Here is an 18,788-nt window from a genome sequence, read left to right as displayed (position 1 = left end):
AATAGAGTCATTTGTTCTAATAGTGTTTGTAAATAGGATATCATGTCTGCATCTTGTACAGCAATTAACCACTAGGAAGAATGTATGCAATGTGTTATTATTGAAACTGTCCTACCAGTTTGGTTTGAAACTGTCTCATTGCTATTTGTTTATCAATAAAATTATGGGGGAAAAAAAAGCAATGTATTTCCAAAACCCAAGGAATCTCTTCTAGAAATGAGAAAACAAACATACAAGTCAAATAATTTTTGAGGGATAGATTAAATGTCTCTTAAATAAGAAACTATTTTGCTGCTGTGTGAATAGTTTGGGTTTTTTTTAACTGTATTTTTAATCCCTTTTCTGAGTTTTTCTTTTAGATCCTACAAACTGATTCTGAATGCTTTGATCCTTGATCCATCCTGGCTCTCTAATATTTGGGGTTCAAGAACAAAAGTTGGGTGTTCGCAGCCACTGCTGAGCTGCCGTCGCTGTCTAACGCCAGCACTGCCTCTCACTCGCCGAGCTCCAGCCAAAGGAGAAAGGTGTAAGGAGGTCCCAGTACCATGGCTCGTACCAAGCAGACTGCCCATAAATCCACTGGTGGTAAAGCGCCCAGGAAACAACTGGCTACAAAAGCCGCTCAGAAGAGTGTGCCCTCTATTGGAGGGGTGAAGAAACCTCATCGCTACAGGCCCAGGACTGTGGCTCTCCATGAAATTAGACTATCAGAAGTCCACTGAACTTCTGATTCCAGCATCTAGTTAGAGAAATTGCTCAGGACTTCAAAACAGATCTGCGCTTCCAGAGCACAGCTATCGGCGTTTTGCAGGAGGCAAGTGAGGCCCTTCTGGCTGGCCTGTCTGACGATACCAACTTGTGTGCCATCCACGCCAAACGTGTTATGCCAAAAGATATCCAACTAGCACGCCACATACGTGGAGAACGTGCTTAAGATATCCAACTAGCACGCCGCATACGTGGAGAACGTGCTTAAGATATCCAACTAGCACGCCACATACGTGGAGAACGTGCTTAAGAGTCCACTATGGTGGGAAACATTTCATTCTCAATTTTTTTTCCTCTTCTTCCTGTTGTTGGTAGTTTTCAATGTTAGGTTTTTTGTTTTTTGGTTTTTTTTTCCGGGGGGTCAAAAGGTACCTAAGTACATGATTGTGAGTGGAAAATAGGGGACAGAAATCAGGTATTGGCAGTTTTTCCATCTTCATTTGTGTGTGAATTTTTATCTTCATCTGGGATGTAAAGCATTAATGCAAGTCAAAAATGTTTCAGTGAACAAGTTTCAGCACTTCAACTTTATAGCAATTATAAATAAAAATCAGTTAAATTTTTTGGGAAAATGCCAGCATTTGGATTTTTTTAAAACAAGTAAATTTCTTATTGACAGCAACTAAATGGTGTTTGCAGCATATTTATCAAGCAGTGGATTCCATCCAGTCACTCTGCTTTTCTAACTGAGCTGTCTTACATGCTAGTACAAGTTTTTAATGTTGTCTGTCTTTCTGTGCTGTTCCTGTGAGTTTGCTATTGAAATACATTAACCTGTAAAAAAAAAAAAAAAAAAGAACAAAAGTTGGTTTTCTTATAGATTTATCTGAAATATTTAGAAAATCAAGGGCAGTTCTTGAATTTTCATCTATCGTATTTACAAACTGTCTTGTAATAGCCAATTATACACACAAGCACTGATGTGCCTGGAACATGGACAGAAGCACGGTATTTGATTCAACGTAACTAACAGTATGTTTGCAATTTGTGTGTAAATCTTGTGTGCTGATTTTATAGTTAATGCCTAGGCTACAATGTTCCTATTTTGAGGAAAAATGAGCAAACTTCCTTGCTTGAATTTCGTAAAGTCTGCTGTGTAAAATGTTGTGCCTAAAAAATCCTTATTTGGCTGTTATCTCCACTCGTGTGAAACACTCGGGTGTGCGCGGCAAGGGGAATCTGCTCCTGGAAGGAAGCGCTCGCCCATGTGGCGGGAGGCGCTGCGCCGGCTCTGCTAGCTGAGGCCCCCACTGCTCAGGGTGAGGCCGCCGCCTCCCCACAGGAGAGCTGAAACTGCACGCGAGGGTGGGAACATTCGGCCCGAGGCGTCCTCACAACTTCCAGCCTACTCTGTCCATTAAATTTTTCCCCTGAATCTGCTCAAAATGAAGACGGTTGTATTTGATTACCCTGCAGGAGCCTGAAGCCAGCCAAACAGCTACCGCCCGCGTGCCTTTGGATGAAGGTCAGAAAGCATGAAGCCTCATCATTTTCAGTAGTGGACACACGCACACACGCACGCACACGCACGCACGTACACACGCGCGCACACACGCATCCACACACAGGCATCCAGCCTGCAGAGCTCTGAGGCAGATATTCAAATGCGGGGCGGCCTGCTTCTCTGCACACGCGTGGGGCCACGGCTGCGTGTGGCGCCTGAGCCCACTGCCCCGGAAAGTGCCTTCGGGCCCTCCCTCCTCCTCCTGTGGGGCGCCACCCTCTGCAGCTGTGAAATCCCACGCGGGAGGGGAGGGGTAGGAAGCCTGTGCTCGTCACACTGTGCAGGGTCGCCTGTGACCTGCTCTGAGGACACGCCAGCTCCGCCTTCCCCTGGAGCACAGGGGCGGTGGCTGTGCCCGGGCCGCAGCTCGCTGTGTGACTTCAGAGGACCGTTCGCGTGGCGCAGGCCCCGGAGACAGGAACAGAGTGCACGAGGGCTTGGGCAGCAGCCGCACAGAGTGACATTCTGGGCCTGCAAGAAGAGCTGCAGGCCCTGGGGTCTCTGGGTTTGGGGGTGAAACAGCTGTTAAGGCTGAAGGGCCCCAGAGACCCCACCAGAGAGGACAGTATGGGACGGAAGGCCACAGCCGGGAGCTTGCTGGGGAGCCAGAGGATGGTGAGGCCTGGAGGCGACCTGCGCAGCGCGGTGGGCACCCTGCCCCTGCGGTCCTCTGGGACACACCTCGCCGTTTTCCACATCCTGTTCTCACCCTAATTTTATTTCAATTGTCTCACTTTTTTCTGAATCGGATATTTGTGTTATTGACTTTTAGAGAAAGATTGGTGTCTTGTTTGTCCATTCCACTCTTTTCCCATTTTCCAAGTATTTTCCTACCTTTGTCTTTATATGATGCAAAGATGTATGCTATGTGTCTATCCACAATTTTTTTTGGTGGCACCAGGGATCGAACTTAGGACCTTGCACTTGCCAGGCAAGCACTTATAATAATGTTGAGGGCTGGGGAGATAGCTCAGTAGAATAAGCACTTACCTGGCAAGCTCAGGGTCCTGAGTTCAATCCCTTTACCACAAAAAAGAAAGCTAGAAAAAAAGAAAGGAAGGAAGGAAGGAAGGAAGGAAGGAAGGAAGGAAGAAAGAAAGAAAGAAAGAAAGAAAGAAAGAAAGAAAGAAAGAAAGAAAGAAAGAGAAAAGAAAAGAAAAGAATGCATGCAAAGAGCCATGAAACTGTCCTGGAGCTGTCACTCCAGTTCTGAGACCTTGTCACAAGGCCTTGCCAGAGGGGTGAGGTGTCACCTCCCTGTGCCCTGACCACAGAGACCTCAGGAAGTCCGGCCATGGGGATGACGGCACAGCACGGGCTGATCTCTGCGCCACGACAGCCTGCTTCTCCTCCTGCTCTCAGACCTGAAGGGGCACAGGGAGAGCTGGCTGGCTCACCCCAGGAAAGCAAGGCGCAGCCCTGTCAGGTGTGGCGGACCGGGGCGGGGCTCGGCTTGGAGCCTTTAAATCTTGTGTGGGCTGCTCTGGCAACCCATGACTCTCACAGATCTGCTGAGACGATACGGTGGCTCTGGTGCGGGCTATGTCTGCCAGGATGACTTCCCTCTCCAGTTCAGACGAGCTGATTTTTTTTGTGAATGGGAGAAAGGTAAGTTTCTGAAGAAATTCAGGTGAATTGTCATATATTCATTAACATGAATTTTCTTTTCTTTTCTGTATGAGGGATTGGACTCAGGACCTTGCACTTGCCAAGCAAGTACTCAAGCCATTGAGCTATCTTCCCCAGCAACATAAATTTCCATAAAAGTGAACCTTTCCTTCACTGTAATGCCATTTCTTATGCTTTAAGCCTGTCTCTCAAGTCATATGGAACAGTGTGAACTTGAGCATGAATCTTCAGTTCAAGTTTTAGTGCCAAATTATCTAAGCATGGAGATCTCTGCTTGCTTATTTTTCTTCAGAATCAATAGGAGATTTTTCATTTCATCTGGTTTGTTTTCTGGTTTTGCATTGGTAATGATTTTGTTGTAGATTTTAGCATGCTGGATGCAGAACCGGATTTTCTTTTTTCTTTTTTGTGCATTTGGTAAGGTCTCACTATGCAGCTCCAACTGGAAGTGATCCTCCTGCTTTCAGCCTCCCAGCGCTGCAGAACTGGGCTTTCTGAAAGCTGGGAACTGTCCCAGTGCTGGGTCTCTCCCGTGGCTTATCAGAATGCCCACCATCCAGCTCCCTCAATGCCAAGTGTGGCTTAGCTTGAGTTATGACAGTTCTTGTTCGAGGTTTGCAAACTCCTCCCCCACACGTCCAGCACAGGTCAGGAGATGCCTTCTGGGGCACTGGCTGTGCAGCGAGCCCCTCCTCACCTGCTCACCCATGTCCAAGTGCACTGGGCTCTCCCACTCAGTTCTGACGCTAGGATTCAGGGCCCAGAGTATACCTGCCATCTTGCCTGCACGGGGAGGTGAGGTCAGGTCACCAGAGCTTTGCATCAGGCCATATTGGTGACAAGGAGGACCAGGGTGCCAAAGGACCCTTGGCTGACTTTACTTTGCCCCCATACCCTCCCGCCTGTGGCCAGCAGTGGGTGACTCCATTCCCTGCAGAGGAGAGGCGGCTGTGGCCCTGGCCGCAGCCCCAGCCCCGTGCTGTGGGAGTGAGCCTACCCGAGAGTGGCGTGAGCACCTCCCAGAGGGAGCGCAGGGTTGGCCGCTCAGGGCAACCAGCCAAACCAGCGAAATAACAGCACAGAAGACGATGCTAGGAAGTGATTTGCTGCAGGCTTTGCCTCTCGTGCCTCAGTTACACTGATGCCACTGTCCTTCCCTGGGGAGGAGACCGCTTCCCCAGGGGCTGAGCCCCGGCTCTCTGCTCTGGGACGCAGGAACGGTGCAAACACAAACTAACCACCAGAGCGAGAGGGAAAGAGCAAGGAAACCTGGCCCAGCCATGAGTGCCCAGGCCGGCCGGCATCCTGGGCACCGGCGTGTGCACCAGCACCTCGAGATGCCTGCTTCGCCTCCCTCCAGGCCTCTGATTCTGGGGCAGAGTGAATTAGCAGCAAAGGAGAGGCCGCAAACCCTGGGCTTCAGGGACGCTGCCCGCCTGTGGAAATCTGTAATGTGAGTCACCAGGTGAATAATGACCACAGAGATGGGAAATCCAGAGACAGCAAGGCAACGTTTCCTGATTTCTATGAAGTTCTGGCTCCAGGTGTTAGGGGAATCTTCCATGAGTTTTCTGTTCATAAAGCCAGCCCTGTCCGGAACCTGCCTCAGAATGGCACTGACACTGCTGGTGGTGGCGTCTCCACACTGACCCCTGCCCTCCCTCCTGCAGGTGGTGGAGAAGAGGCCTGACCCCGAGGTAACCCTGCTCTCCTACTTGCGAGGAGCCCGTATCCTTTGTTTTACTGTGATCACTCAGAATTGGGTGGCAGAATGTGAACGTGCTAGGAATGACATGGCGGCCACCTGTAGGGTCCAGGCAAAGCCAGAGAGTACAGCCTCTCACCCGTGCCAGGTTGTACTTTTTTCAGCTGAACACAACCAGCAGAGCCATCCAGCCCCCGGGAGAACTCCCTTTGGAGAAACCTCTAGGGCTCTGAACCCACGTCCACCCCACGCCAGCTCCACATTCAGGGGAGCTTCTGGGCATTCCTTAGGACCCTGAGAAAGCTCAGCTACGTAAGGAACCAAAAGCTAAGCTTATCATGTACTGCTCATATTTGACCAGTGTAAAGGTTGCTGTATTTCACATTTGTAAAAATGAAGTCCAACCAATTAAGTTTGAACTTGAATGAATTTAAAATAGCTTCCATTATTTATGTGGAGTTCAAATGTAAGTGAGGGTCCCAGTTTCTATGTGACAACTCCCTTTTAAAACGAGCTTTGTATGAGCTAACACTGCACAAGAGGGGAGGGCCGAGCCGGGGGGAGCTGTCAGCGGTCAGCAGAGCCAGTGGTTTTCACTTCTCACCCGGGGCACCCTAAATGCACATCACGGCACTGTCCTCAGCTCTGACAATGTGAAGAGACACCTCCCAGCCGGAGGAAACTTGGCCTCTTCAGTTGCAAATGCTAGGATACCAAAAGCAGAGATAGCTAGGCTTTGCTGCCTCCTATACCCAAGTTGACAGAGCACTAGAGGGGCATCCCAGGCCATTCAGGTGGGGGGTCCTGGCCAGTAGGTGGGGGGGCCCGGGCCAATGGGTGGCAGGGCCCCTGCTGTGGCCCAACCTGCTTAGATTGGGGACTAAAGTGTGCAGAGCCTCTTCTGGGCTCCACAGGAATGCAGCTACTCAGGGCAACAACCAGGAGGAGCACCCTGACCCCGCCTCACCTCTTTTTGGCACTAAGCTTTAAGACGAGAACTGGCCTCAGCCTGTGCCTTCACCCAAGCCGTGCATGAGCCCAGCCAGTGCAATCCACCTAAGCTTCCATAAACCCTGCCAAGTACATTTCAGTCAACCTTGGATGTGGTTCCAGGAGAACCTAAAGGTAGCTTTGTAGGTATCTGTCCTCCCTTTGTGAAGATACATGAATGTCTTATGCAAAGAGACATGGTGATCCCAGGCTTTGCTGGCTCTGGAGGCGCATACCTGATTCACATTTGCCAATCCCAGGGACTGTGACAGCCTGGTGCCACCGCACCAGAGAAAAATCCAGCCTCACCGGGGATTTACTAGGTCTTCCACTGCCCCCATGGGAGCGCCCTTGGGGTTCAGACCCGTGGTCCATGAGGTGCACACCTGGCCCAGGAGATGTGAGGTGCCACAGCCTGCACTTTCCTGCATGGGCAAATCTCCAGGCAGCTCCAAGGGGTGCCAAGGGGTTGACTTCAAGGCGCTGCCCTGCACCCCAGGAATAGCACTTTATGAGTGCTTTGAAGTGTGGAAAATGTTCTCGTCAGAATTGCATCCAGACCTGCGGCTCTCAGTGAGCCAAGGTGGCGTCTGAGAAGCTCTCATCTGCCCTCTCCCATGGGCTGGCACGCCCTGCGGTAGGCTTCCTTCCTGCTGCTTCCCCTCCCCCTGCCCATTCCTTGCTCTCTCCCATTTGCAAAAGCTCTAGATCCCTGTCTCCTGGCACCCGTCTCTTCTTTTGCTCTTTAATTTACTCACATGAAATCCCTTACTCACGAGAGAAGCCACGTGCTACCTAGGCCTGTGTATCCGATTCTTTTCAGTCCTGCACTCACAAGCAAAGGACTGAACAATCTCTAAGCAAGAAGTGACGCCGACGTAGGCAGGTCAGGAGCCGTGCACCTGCTCTGGCGCCTGGGCCTTTCCTTGACTCTCCCTCTAGTCCATCTCACAGGCACGAAATTCGCCTGCGGAGAGGGCGGCTGCGGAGCCTGCACTGTCATGGTGTCCAGGTACAATGCCACGAGCCAGAAGATCCGGTATCCTTTGTGTGGCCTGTCCATGCACAGTGGGGTGGCACTCCTGCCCTCCTCCCCCAGCAGTCACACCTGTGCACTGCCAGCCCCGATGTCCTCCCTGCAGAAGATGCCCCGCCTGGGCCCCAGCTCTGTGCTCCTATGCCTCACAGCGGGAGCCTCAGCAGCCGGGGGGGGGGGCCCTCACAGACCCAGGTGAGCTTCACCGGCATCTGACCACTGAGCCCTGCCCAGCAGCTGTGCAGCAGGGCCAGCCTCATCTCAGAGTGCAAATCCATGCTCATCATGTATTGTTTTCCCTCAGCCTGAGGGATGGAAGTGGAAGTGGGCAGATGATGCCCTGCTCACCCATGGAAGTTCTTGTATCCTCGCCTCAGTGAGTTGGAGCCTCCCGGCGGGGGTCAACCCACCCCTAGCCACGCACACAGGCGGGGAGTGTCCAGCACAGCCCAAGGTTGTACGCATGTGACAGAGGGATGCAGGCCTCCACTGAGGAAAGTGGATGAGGAGGAGCACAGGAGGTGCCGGTGCTGAGCAGAGGACCCATAGCCTTTGGGGAACACCTAGATACCCACCAGGCACCCCGAGAGACACTGTCACACAAGGAGCCTCTTCCAGAGCCATAACTCATTAGTGTCTTATGACAAGGCTCTTGAAACAACCAGCAGTTGTTGGCACTTACTGCCTACCAGGCTGTTGACAGTAGCTTACATATATTGTCACGTGCACATTGCCAAGCGGCTTCAGACAGGCATTACTATCGGGCCAATTTAAAGAGAGGACATTGGGGTACATAGATTTAAACAATGAGCTGGCCTCGAAGGCTGGTTTCTGCCCAAGCCACCCAAAAAGCAGCAGGAGAGCAGGAGCCAGGGAGCCTTGAGCTAAGGAAGAACTGGAGGCTGGGGCCCTGGGGTGCTCCCAGCCATCAGGGCAGGGGCCCAAGAGGCTGGAGGGCAAGGAAGCTTCGGGCAAAACTTGACTAAGGGAGAAAGGAAGAGGGCAAGCACCAGGGAGAGATGTGGAGTCCTACTGTGCTTTGTTGTGATCAGAGCAAACACTTGACTATTTCTAAGTGCAGAAGAATGGAGGGCGACGACCCGACCGTAGGAAGGAAGGTAGCCGGGAGGCTCCTAAGGGGGCAGCCTGCCCCCACAGCGATATGGGGGTGCAGTGGGGAGGAGGGGGCTGCTGGGGAGGCCGAATGCCATCCAGGCAAGCCATCTGGGCCTCTGCTCTAAGAAGAGGCATGGGGTAAGGACCAGGACAGCGGCGAGCAGGGCAGGCCACTGGAGAGAGGGGAGCAGAGCTGGTGGGGTATGACCCACACACAGGGCAGCTGCTCCTCCCAGCACCTGCTGCCTCAGGGCTGGGTGGCCCCCGCCAGGAGGCTCCGCTCACTGAGGTGAGGATACAGGTGCATTCGCCTCTAAAGCTCCCAGGGGTGAGCAGCGCATCACCGGCCACTTCCTTCCCTTGGGCTGAGGGAAAATACAATTCAAGGGAGAATGAGTGCCTCCTAGAGTCCCACACAGGAGGCTTCAGGACTCTTTCCCTCCCCGCCCTCTCCCACCACTCGGTGGCAGCCACATGGAAGTCCTCCTTGGGCTCAGTGTGTTGTTCAGGGTTTCCCAGTCTGCAAAACTTGGGGACTCACAACTCTGGGGCTGACACTGTTACCTGAGTCACCCGCTGCTCCGGGGTTCCAGTGTGGTCCCTTGACACAGGTCCCTGCAGCCACTACCCGGCGACCGCGTGCCTGGTGCCGCTCTGCTCGCTGCATGGGGCAGCTGTCACCACGGTGGAAGGCGTGGGCAGCATCAGGACCAGGGTGCACCCTGTGCAGGTAAGACGCAGGGGGCGGAGCTACCCCAGCAGGCACCAGCTTTCATGGTCTTGCCTTGCGCTTTTAAATTCTTCCATGCCTCCCAGCTAAGGACCTTTGCAGAGAGCTTTCCAAGGATCTTTCATTGACCTTAGTGTGTCAGAGGCAGAGACCTTCCCAGCCCAGTCCAGCCCTAAGAGAAAAGTCCAGGCAGACAAGAGAAGCAAAGAGATGGGAAAGGGGCGTTTACAGGCGGTGTTAGCTCATCCCGTACCTCAGAACTGCCGAGCCCTGAAGAGCAGCCAGTTGTGCAGGAGAACTCTGCAAGTGTTCTCAGAGGTCTGATGGGATGCCTGCATGGTGCCACAGACCACGACAGTAACAAGGTGCTTCCACAGCACCAGAAGGCGGGAGAGCTGAGCAGGAGAGTGCCGACAGCCCCTGCCCGGCCTCCCTGCCCTCGACAGACGCCTGCTGACAGGGCTTGTCTTCAGCCACCGCATGGCTCTGTGCACGTTGACTTGCACCCTTGCTGGTGATGACAGAGGCTTCTCTCAAAAGCATCCCGGAGCCACCTGTCTGGGTCTGTGAGAGCTAGTAGTTGAGTCTGCAGGAATTTCTCAAGTCTCTGAAGACAGCACTGATGAGGAGGAAGCCGGGTGTAGTTCAGGGGTGGCGCCTGCCTAGAAGGTGCCAGCCCCAATCTGATCAGCAAAGACACAACAACGAATGAGTGAAAGTGGGCAGCCTCTCAGGACCTGAATGTAGGCAGCCGAATCGTGGTAGACGCACACGCACTGGAGAAGCGCCAGGTAAGACCTAGATCAGGGCTTTCCCGCAGAGCGCTGGGCAGGCACCCGCCCAGCCACGTCCACCTGCCAATCTGAAGCCACCAGCCCGCCAGCCACATTCTCCAGGGCCGCAGCGGCCGCCATGCCCCTTGAGCCATGAGTGGTCTTTGCTCCCATGCTGGGAGCCAGGCTGTGTGGAAACGTGTACTTTTACAAAAATTTTTATTCATTTTAATGAGAAAAAAGATAAAATAGCAATGAGACAGTTTCAAAACAGGTTAGTAGGACAGTTACAATAATTAATGCATTGCATATTGTTGTCTTCATTACAGTTATTCAGAGGACAAGACGTAGACATGATATCTTGTCTAAACAAGATTAGTACAAACCTTTCATCTCAATGAACTAAGAGAAAGTAGCTGTATATCTACCCTAATTTATATACACATAACTTTTTTTTACTAGAAAACAGTCCTTTATTTATATCCCCCTTTTTGGTTTCGTTTTGTCAGAGCTGGGTGTTCCATTGCAGTTAGAGAAGCTGTATGTGGAGAAGCCTCTACAGGACCTTTTCATACTTGACACCCGTCACACATTGTAGGTACATGAAGTCAGCAGAACAGCCTAACATAGTCCAGTAGTCCATCATAGTGAGTGGCCAGCACAACTGACAATTGTCCGAAGCTGTTGACTTGAGCCTTTTACAGCTCAGCATACCAATATAGCTTTACTTTTTACACTTTGTGGCTACGCTTTTCTGCTGGATGGTTAAGACAAAGCTAAAGCAAGACCTATATAAGTAAAAATGTAACTTTTGTATCTGACAAAGTCAGTCAAATCCCCTCAGGATTTACCCTGGAGCCATGAACAGCACTTTGTGGATCTTCTGTCAGTGTCAGCCGTGTGGATGGTTCACGGCTGTCGCCTGACCAGTGTGCTCTCTGTGGGAAACGTGTACCTGAGAATGTGCACCTCAGAGCCCTTCCGGTGCATGGGAAGCAGGGACAGGTCCACATAGCCCTGTCTCCCCTCTGCCTCTCCTCAACATCGGGGTCTTTGGGGAGCACACAGAGGACATGGCCATCTCCTGCTCCTTCTCAGAGTCTGGCTTGTGCCTTGCGGTACTGAGTGTGTGCAGATTAAACACACAGGCATCTCCGCAGGACAGCACCTTCACGACTCTTACAGTGACACCGCAGCAGTCGGAAGCTGTCATGGGTGCAGGTAGCGCAGGCGGCGCCTGCCAGGGGAGCTGCTGAGACGGGCGTGCACTCGTTTATTTACACCATTACCTGGATTTTAAAGACCCCGTGAGGCACCAGGACAGGAGTTCAGGCGCACCCGCGCCGAGAGTGGCTGTGTCCTCAGCCGTACTCCTGCCCAGCAGGACTCAGGCAGCGCGGGTGGCTCCTGCCGCCACCACGAGGGCAGCGCAGCACCACCCACCGCAGCGGGCAGCCTTGCTCCCGGCCAGCGCTCGCCCTCGCTTCGGCAATGCTGAGTCTGTCGCTTTGCTTACCTTGCCACGCTTTGCCGGCACGTGAGCGGGGAGCTGAGAGGTCTCCGGTGCCCGTGTCGTCCTCCCCCAGGAGAGGCTGGCCAAGTGCCACGGCACGCAGTGCGGGTTCTGCAGCCCTGGCATGGTGATGTCCATATACACGCTGCTGCGCAACCACCCAGAGCCGACGCTGGAGCAAGTCACCGAGGCCCTCGGAGGTGAGCCCGGCCGCGCGGGTCCGAGGGCGTGGCCGCTGGGGAGAGGCCTGAGCGAGTCCGCACCTGCCTCCTCCACCGTCGCCCCGTCTGCTCCGGCAAAGGCTGGCCGGCTAGGGCGGAGGGAAGAGCCAAATCAGAGCCATGGGGATGTCAGATGAAACCTCCCCTTCCTGGAGGCCTGGGTGCCTCTGCTGAGGCCCCTGAGTAATCGCGTGGCCCTCGGGAGGGCTAGAGAGCAAGATTTGGTTGTTTGGTGTTTAATTAGCCTCAGCAGACTAAGTGCCTGCTTCGGCAAGCACAGGGACCAGGTTTGATCCTCGACGCCACAGGCCACGCCAACCCCACCTCTGGGCCACTGAGCCAGCAACCAAGGTCGGGCTTGGCAGCACATGCCTATTATCCCAGCTCTGGGGAGACTAAAAACAGGATAATCACTATGAGTCCAAGCTGTGTAGTGAGATCCTGTGCCAAATACATTAAGAAAAAACTAGCCTGCTAGACTCACTCGTTAGCATTACTTACTAAAATTAACTTCTGTAAAGAAGAAGATTCCAGACCCTCCAGGTCTGTTGTCTATAAAAGAGAGTGGCAGTCATGAACAATTACTTATCACAAGCAACTTAGTGAGCAATTCTTTCTTTTATGATGAATAGCTACCAAATTTAAATTTACAAACACGATTACCTACCCCAAGAGGCCTGTGAGCAGATGCAGTTTTCTGTAACAAACACACCTGGTCACTAATCCCACCTGGACCCAGCCTGGTCACTAGGTCTTGGGAGAAAGCTATTTACAAACCCTGGAAGGGGCCAGGGAAGCTCTTTGCCCATCCAGCAATCAGCTGCCAGGCCAGCCCACCCCGAGGCTGCACCACTCAGACGGGTGGCCCCGTGAGGACACCTGTCCAACAGCAGCCGTCCTGTCCTCGGGGCCTGCAGAATGTGGACAAGGTGCCCACCTGCCGAGCAGGGCCATTAGGACAGGGCGGGGAATCCGGCCAGAAGTCAGGGAACCTACAGCAAAGGAGGTGCAATTGGCCTGTGTTCTCAAGAGCATCTCCAGGGGCAAATCTGTCTACAACGAATGTGGCTGGGCTTGGGGAACAAAAAGGAGCCTCATTACAAAAGCCACCATTTCCCTGAGCGCACAACACAGACGTGCAGTGTCACCCCCTGAACCCTGCTCCTCACTGCCAGGCAACCTGTGCCGCTGCACTGGATACCGACCGATTGTTGAAAGCGGAGGGACTTTCTGTGCGGTAAGTTTGGAAAGAGAGCATGCGCTGCGTGGACTTAATGTGTGGAGCTTTCATGCGACGTAGCGTGTCACACTGAATAATCTCTCCGATAACCCTGGAGGCTGTAGGAGGCGCAGGCGGAGAGAACCAAGTGGGGAGGGGTGGAAATGCACTGAGCAGGGACCCCCAAGCTCCAAGCCCAGTCCCAGGGCAGAGACAGGCTGAGCACAGGAGAGAGACACAGAGACCGGGCCTCCACGCAGGCCTGGCTGTGCTCTGTCGAGGTGCAGCTGTGAGCCATGTTCAGAGGAAACGCTGGCTGCTGCCCACAGGAAGGCTGTGCCAGGAGGCCACGGGGACCAGAGTGTAGACAAGTGGGCACCCAGACATGGTGAGACCAGCATGAGGGGGACAGAGAGTGACACCATGAGGGGACTGCCAGGGTCATGGCTCCTCATAACAGGAAGCCCAGGCCGCACGGGACAGAAGGAGGTGGAGTGTGGAGTGGGGTAGGGGCTCAGGAGGCAAGTGTCAGAAGATGGCTCTGAGAGTTTCCATAGGACAGTGGGCCTGCTCACCTTTCACGATGAAGATTAATGACCTGCAACATGTTTCTAGAGATACTAGGGTGTTTGTTTATTTGTTTTTGTGGCACTGAGGATTGGACCTGGGCCTTGCACTGAGCTAACAGCTCAGCCTTTTTATTGCCTCGTTTGAGACTAGACCTGAACTTGCAACCCTCCTGCCTCAGCCTCCCAGGTAGCGGGAAGTGTGGGCCACTGCGCTGGCTTGATTTTATATAGTTTTTATTGAACAGAAACAATTGAAGATTGTTTCCATTCATTTCGAATATCATAAAATGTTTGAAAAGGTATGTTCCATGTCAGTATTGAAGGATTCCAAGAGCTTCACCGAGGAGAGGCTGGTTCCCCCCTGGGTGAAGCGCTGTCCCTGATAGGTACAAGGGGTGTATCCCGCTGTTCCTGATCTGCAGAAGCAGGTCCTCTCCCGACCCAGCCCGGCACCGGGGGCCTGCACAGCACCAGTGTGGAGGGAGGTGCCCCTCCTTACCACAGCCTCCCCACCCCCAGCAGTTGGCTCTTCATGGGCAGCACTCTGTCACAGCACAGCCACAGGCTCCCGTCCCCTCCTCCCTGTGAGAGGGACCACGTCCCTGCCACTGTTACCACACTCTTCCAAGTCAGACAGCACGCACCTCGCTCGTGCCTGGATCCCACACACCCATCAGGCCGGGGGGGAGGGGTGCCGCCTTCCTGGGACAAGCTGGCCTGAGCCCACACAGTGCCTGGACCTGGGCCCTTGTCCCCCTGTGCCATGTGGCCCAGGAAAGCAAGATCAGGGTCTCAGTGGTGCTTAAGGGACTAGCAGGTGAACTGACCACAGGCCAGAGTCTGACCATGGTCTGCAGAAACGGCTGGGAACTCAGGCAAGTGAGTTGAGGCTTGATGTGCCCAAGGGCTCAGAGTGACTCCGGCAGCACCCGAGGAAGCTCGGTCACTCGCAGGAGTGTTCCGCTGGTATGTAGAGTCTCAAGGCAGCCTCTCCCAGGCTGAGCCAGGCACATCGTGCCACCTGTGTGGCCACACCCATCACCACCAGGAAGCCGGCAGAGACTTCCGCCCATCTCTGAAGAAGCAGAGAGGTGGCTGGAGGCGGCTTCCCACCTGTAGGGCTCAGGGGGTCCCTGAAGAGTCTGCCGTAGGCCTGACTTGACTGAAACCCACTCCCCAGGAGCCCACTGTCTGCCGCATGAAGGGGTCTGGGAAGTGCTGCCTGGAGGAGCAGGAGGAGAGCAGCTCTGTACGTGCCCAGGAGAAGGTGAGTGCTGGGCTCGGCCCGGAAAACACCCGCCTAGGTCCACATGTGTGCAAGTTTCCTGCTCCTGCGGGGGAATCCAGTGAGAAATGACTGGATTCAGCTCACAAGAAGCCTGAAAGAGCTCCACATTGAGGCGTTGCAGCCCCACGAGGCTGGCTCCCAGATGCCTTCCTTGGAAGCAAGAGGACCTTAGCAGGAGCCGGTGGGGCCCTGGCAGCCAGAGTGGGACGGAGCAAGGGCAGCTTCTCACTAGAGGCAGGCACTGCCTGCCAGGGACCCCAGGGCTCCCAGCCCAGCTGTCAGCCCAAAGGAAGAAGTGAGCCCACAAGTGTGCAGGGGAGCGGGGTCCAGGTGGGGAGGGCTCCTTCAGGCCCCAGCCGGAAGACAGCCTGCAGGGCCTCTGGAGTGGCCTCTGGGTCTTGTTCTGTTCTATCCAGGTGTGTACCAAGCTGTATGACAAGGACGAGTTCCAGCCGCTGGACCCCTCCCAGGAGCCCATCTTCCCGCCAGAGCTGATCGTAAGACCCTTCTGGGCACGGCCGGGCATGGCGCCACAGAGCTGCACCCTACAAGGGAAAGTTGTCCCCCGTCCCCCAGTGGGGTGGCATCCAGTTTCTAGGGACGAGTCCTTTCTGACAACAGACCACCAATCCAGGCAAGCAGATGGGTGGCCACGGGTCCTCAGGGCCCCTGCAGGTGAAGACCCTGAGGGAACACCGGGGTCATACCGCAGCACTCCGTGAGGTGGCCTAAGGACACCTGTAAAACTCAGCCCCTATGATTTCAGCTGGAGCGAGGGCACAAGTCACGAGCAGTGTGGTGCAGGCCCTCCCAGGGTGCACTCCCCCTCTACAGCCGTAAGCCTGTGTGTATAAACACAGGTGCACACATGCAGCCGAACAAGGCGGGTTTGCAGAGCTGTAGAACTGCCACTTACCCTTCACCTGCTGAGGCTCTCAGAGCTGCCTTGCAGGAAACATTGTGCCTACTGGTGGGCTTTGCCTTGCAAAGACCTAGTCCCCAAAGCTGAGCCTCTCCAGCCCCCACAGGGCAGGGCAGGACCTGGGCTGGAGACACAGCTCTCCACACCCAGCCCCTCCCCAGTCACACCGACCACACAAGCATGTGCTGCTCGAGGCCAGCAGCCCTGAATGCCCACCCTGGGCCACTGTGAGTGTCTCCGGCTGGGTGGCAGCACTCGCTGCACACTGCTTGCTTCTCCCCAGAGGATGGCCGAAGACCCCAACAAGCGGAGGCTGACGTTCCAGGGGGCGAGGACCACCTGGCTCGCCCCTGTGACCTTGCCGGACCTCCTGGAGCTGAGAGCTGCCTTCCCCCATGCCCCACTCATCATGGGGAACACAACCGTGGGTAGGTGGCTCCGGCTCCCAGGGGCCTGCACGCGTCACCAGAGCCGTCCACTACTAGCAAGGAGGAGCTCAGCTCCTAAAGTGCCTTGTGGTTCTGTTTTGCCATCACGCTGTCTCTCTGCTTAGCCCCTGAGGGACAGTGTCAGCATCCCCGTTGCCCACTTCCTGTTCTAATGCAAATGCTCTTGCTTCAAGGACCCAACATTAAATTTAAAGGCGACTTCCACCCAGTTTTCATCTGCGCACTTGGGGTTTCGGAGCTCTACTTGCTGAATTCCGAGGATGACGGTGAGTGCCTCTTCCCCCACTGTTGTACTCTGACAGCACCAAGCTTGCGAGGCTCCCCAGGGCCCTGGCCTCCCAAGCCTCTGCAGAGTGCTCTGCAGTGTCCTCTGGGCTCCGCCCTCACTGAGCACTGTGGGGCACGGGCCCCACCTGGTGTGAGCAAGGGAGGCAGCACTTCTGTCGCAAGTTAGACTGGGCTCCTTCCTCATCTAGCTCCGTGAAGCTTCTTCCCACACCCATCCTTGTGCAACACACATACACATGCACACAGGAACACACTCACACACACAGGGCATGAGATCAGCAAGAAAACTGGACGCAGCCCCACTGACTCCTGCACTGCGTCCTCCCCTGGGCGCTCACAGTTCCTGTGTCGTGGTCCTTACCACCATCCTGGCAGGGCCAAGTCGCAGGCAGGGCCGCTCTATGGTCCTGCATGGGACACTGATCAAAGGTCAGGAAGGACATCCCCAGCCTGCACAGCTAGCTTGTGGCTACTACCCTGGGCAATCTGAAAGCACGTCCCACCACCCACACCCAAAGGTGGCATGTAGCACGCTCCAAGAGGTCACACTTGAGGGTTCTCCCCAACGAGCAGACAGAAACTCTGTGTGGGAGTGACCCCGGGTCCCTCTGGCTAGCCCGTCCACTCAGCCTGAGCACTCATTTTCTGCTTTCTGGGATCTGTACCGGTGGGTTCGCAGGAAGAGCGGGAGCAGAGGACGGGCTGGAGGTCCAGGGGCAGGAGGCGGGGGTGCAGGGCGGGAGGCGGGGCACACACAGCCAGAGCAGAGGTCCTCAGCCTGTCTCCTTCAGCCCCCAGGGGGAGCAGGGCTGTGCCCAGTCAGCTCTGCAGGGAGCTTAGCACCACAGATGAGGTGTACCTCTCCTTGTGCACACGTGCATGTGCCAGTGCACTTGTTCATGCACCTCTTTTTGCTCATGTGTGTGCTGGTGCATCTTCCTGTATACACATGTACACTGATGCTTTGCACAGAGTTTGCCTTCTCCACTCTGTGGGAGCTGCGCTATCCCCCACAAGTTCCCCTGCAAACAGAGCCCCGGACCAGCCAGGCAGTGCCCTGGCATCTTCTGATGAGGAGCCTCATCACTGTCGGGCAGGCGGAAGTGCTGCCCTCGTGGTCAGCTCCCATGCAGGCTAGGATTAGCTTTGAAGGTCGGATGCCAAAGTCTGATGTGGGCCTCAAGACTGCCCAGCTGAACAGGCATCTGCTGCTCTCTGCCGAAGCCCGGACACATGACCAGGGCTAGCTGGACTCTTGGCTCTCAGGGACAAGCAGATAAGTGTGTAAGACTGTCCCTGCAGCCTTATCCTGAGGGTGTCCTGCCAGCTTCTCCTGGTCTCTCATTTTCAGGGGTGACCGTGGGTGCAGGACACAGCCTGGCCCAGCTGAGCGACACACTGCAGTCCATTGTTTCTAAGCAACCGACCGAGAAGACAGAGACCTGCAGAGCCCTGCTGAAGCACCTGCGGACGTTGGCCGGGCCCTCGATCCGGAACCTGGCTGTGAGTCTCCTGCAAGCAGATAAGACACTGAGCAGGCAGCGCATAATGGGGGAGTGCGAGTGTGGATGTGGGCGTGAGTGGGGTGTGAGCCTGAGCATGGATGTGGGCGTGAGCGGGTTGTGAGCCTGAGCATGGCTTAGGCATAAGCGTGGGTGTGAGCCTGGGCGTGGATGTGGGCGGGAGTGGGGTGTGAGCCTGAGCGTGGATGTGGGCGTGAGCGGGGTGTGAGCCTCAGCGTGGATGTGGGCATGATTGGGGTGTGAGCCTGGGTGTGGATGTGGGCGTGAGCGGGGTGTCAACCTGAGCATGAAAGTGGGTGTGAGCAGGGTGTGAGCCCGGGCTTGGGCATTAGCGGGATGTGAGCCTGAGCATGGCTTGGGCGTGAGCGGGGTGTGAGCCTGAGCATGGCTTGGGTGTGAGAGGGGTGTGAGCCTGAGCGTGGATGTGGATGTGAGTGGGGTGTGAGCCTGAGCATGGCTTAGGCGTAAGCGTGGGTGTGAGCCTGGGCATGGATGTGGGCTTGAGCGGGGTGTGAGCCCGGGCTTGGGCATTAGCGGGATGTAAG

General features: G+C 54.9%; 1 protein-coding gene across 1 annotated transcript in view; it reads left to right on the top strand.

Moving 5' to 3' along the window:
- Positions 1–3,802: 3,802 nt before the first annotated feature.
- The window catches only part of LOC101571960 (aldehyde oxidase 4), a 47,044-nt gene continuing 32,058 nt past the window's right edge, over positions 3,803–18,788 (top strand). Inside the window, exons 1-11 of the mRNA XM_004628601.2 lie at positions 3,803–3,880; positions 5,572–5,629; positions 7,539–7,635; positions 9,370–9,478; positions 11,838–11,964; positions 13,161–13,222; positions 14,954–15,040; positions 15,478–15,558; positions 16,267–16,411; positions 16,606–16,698; positions 18,072–18,223. Of these exons, the coding sequence (XP_004628658.2) occupies positions 3,815–3,880; positions 5,572–5,629; positions 7,539–7,635; positions 9,370–9,478; positions 11,838–11,964; positions 13,161–13,222; positions 14,954–15,040; positions 15,478–15,558; positions 16,267–16,411; positions 16,606–16,698; positions 18,072–18,223 (1,077 nt within the window). The 5' untranslated portion in view covers positions 3,803–3,814. The remainder of the gene's footprint in view (positions 3,881–5,571; positions 5,630–7,538; positions 7,636–9,369; positions 9,479–11,837; positions 11,965–13,160; positions 13,223–14,953; positions 15,041–15,477; positions 15,559–16,266; positions 16,412–16,605; positions 16,699–18,071; positions 18,224–18,788) is intronic.

This window comes from Octodon degus, unplaced genomic scaffold (assembly GCF_000260255.1).
Source record: "Octodon degus isolate 3935 unplaced genomic scaffold, OctDeg1.0 scaffold00025, whole genome shotgun sequence".
Lineage (NCBI taxonomy): Eukaryota > Metazoa > Chordata > Mammalia > Rodentia > Octodontidae > Octodon > Octodon degus.
The sequence above is the reverse complement of the archived record's forward strand: the minus strand, read 5'-3'. Positions and strand labels throughout refer to the sequence as shown.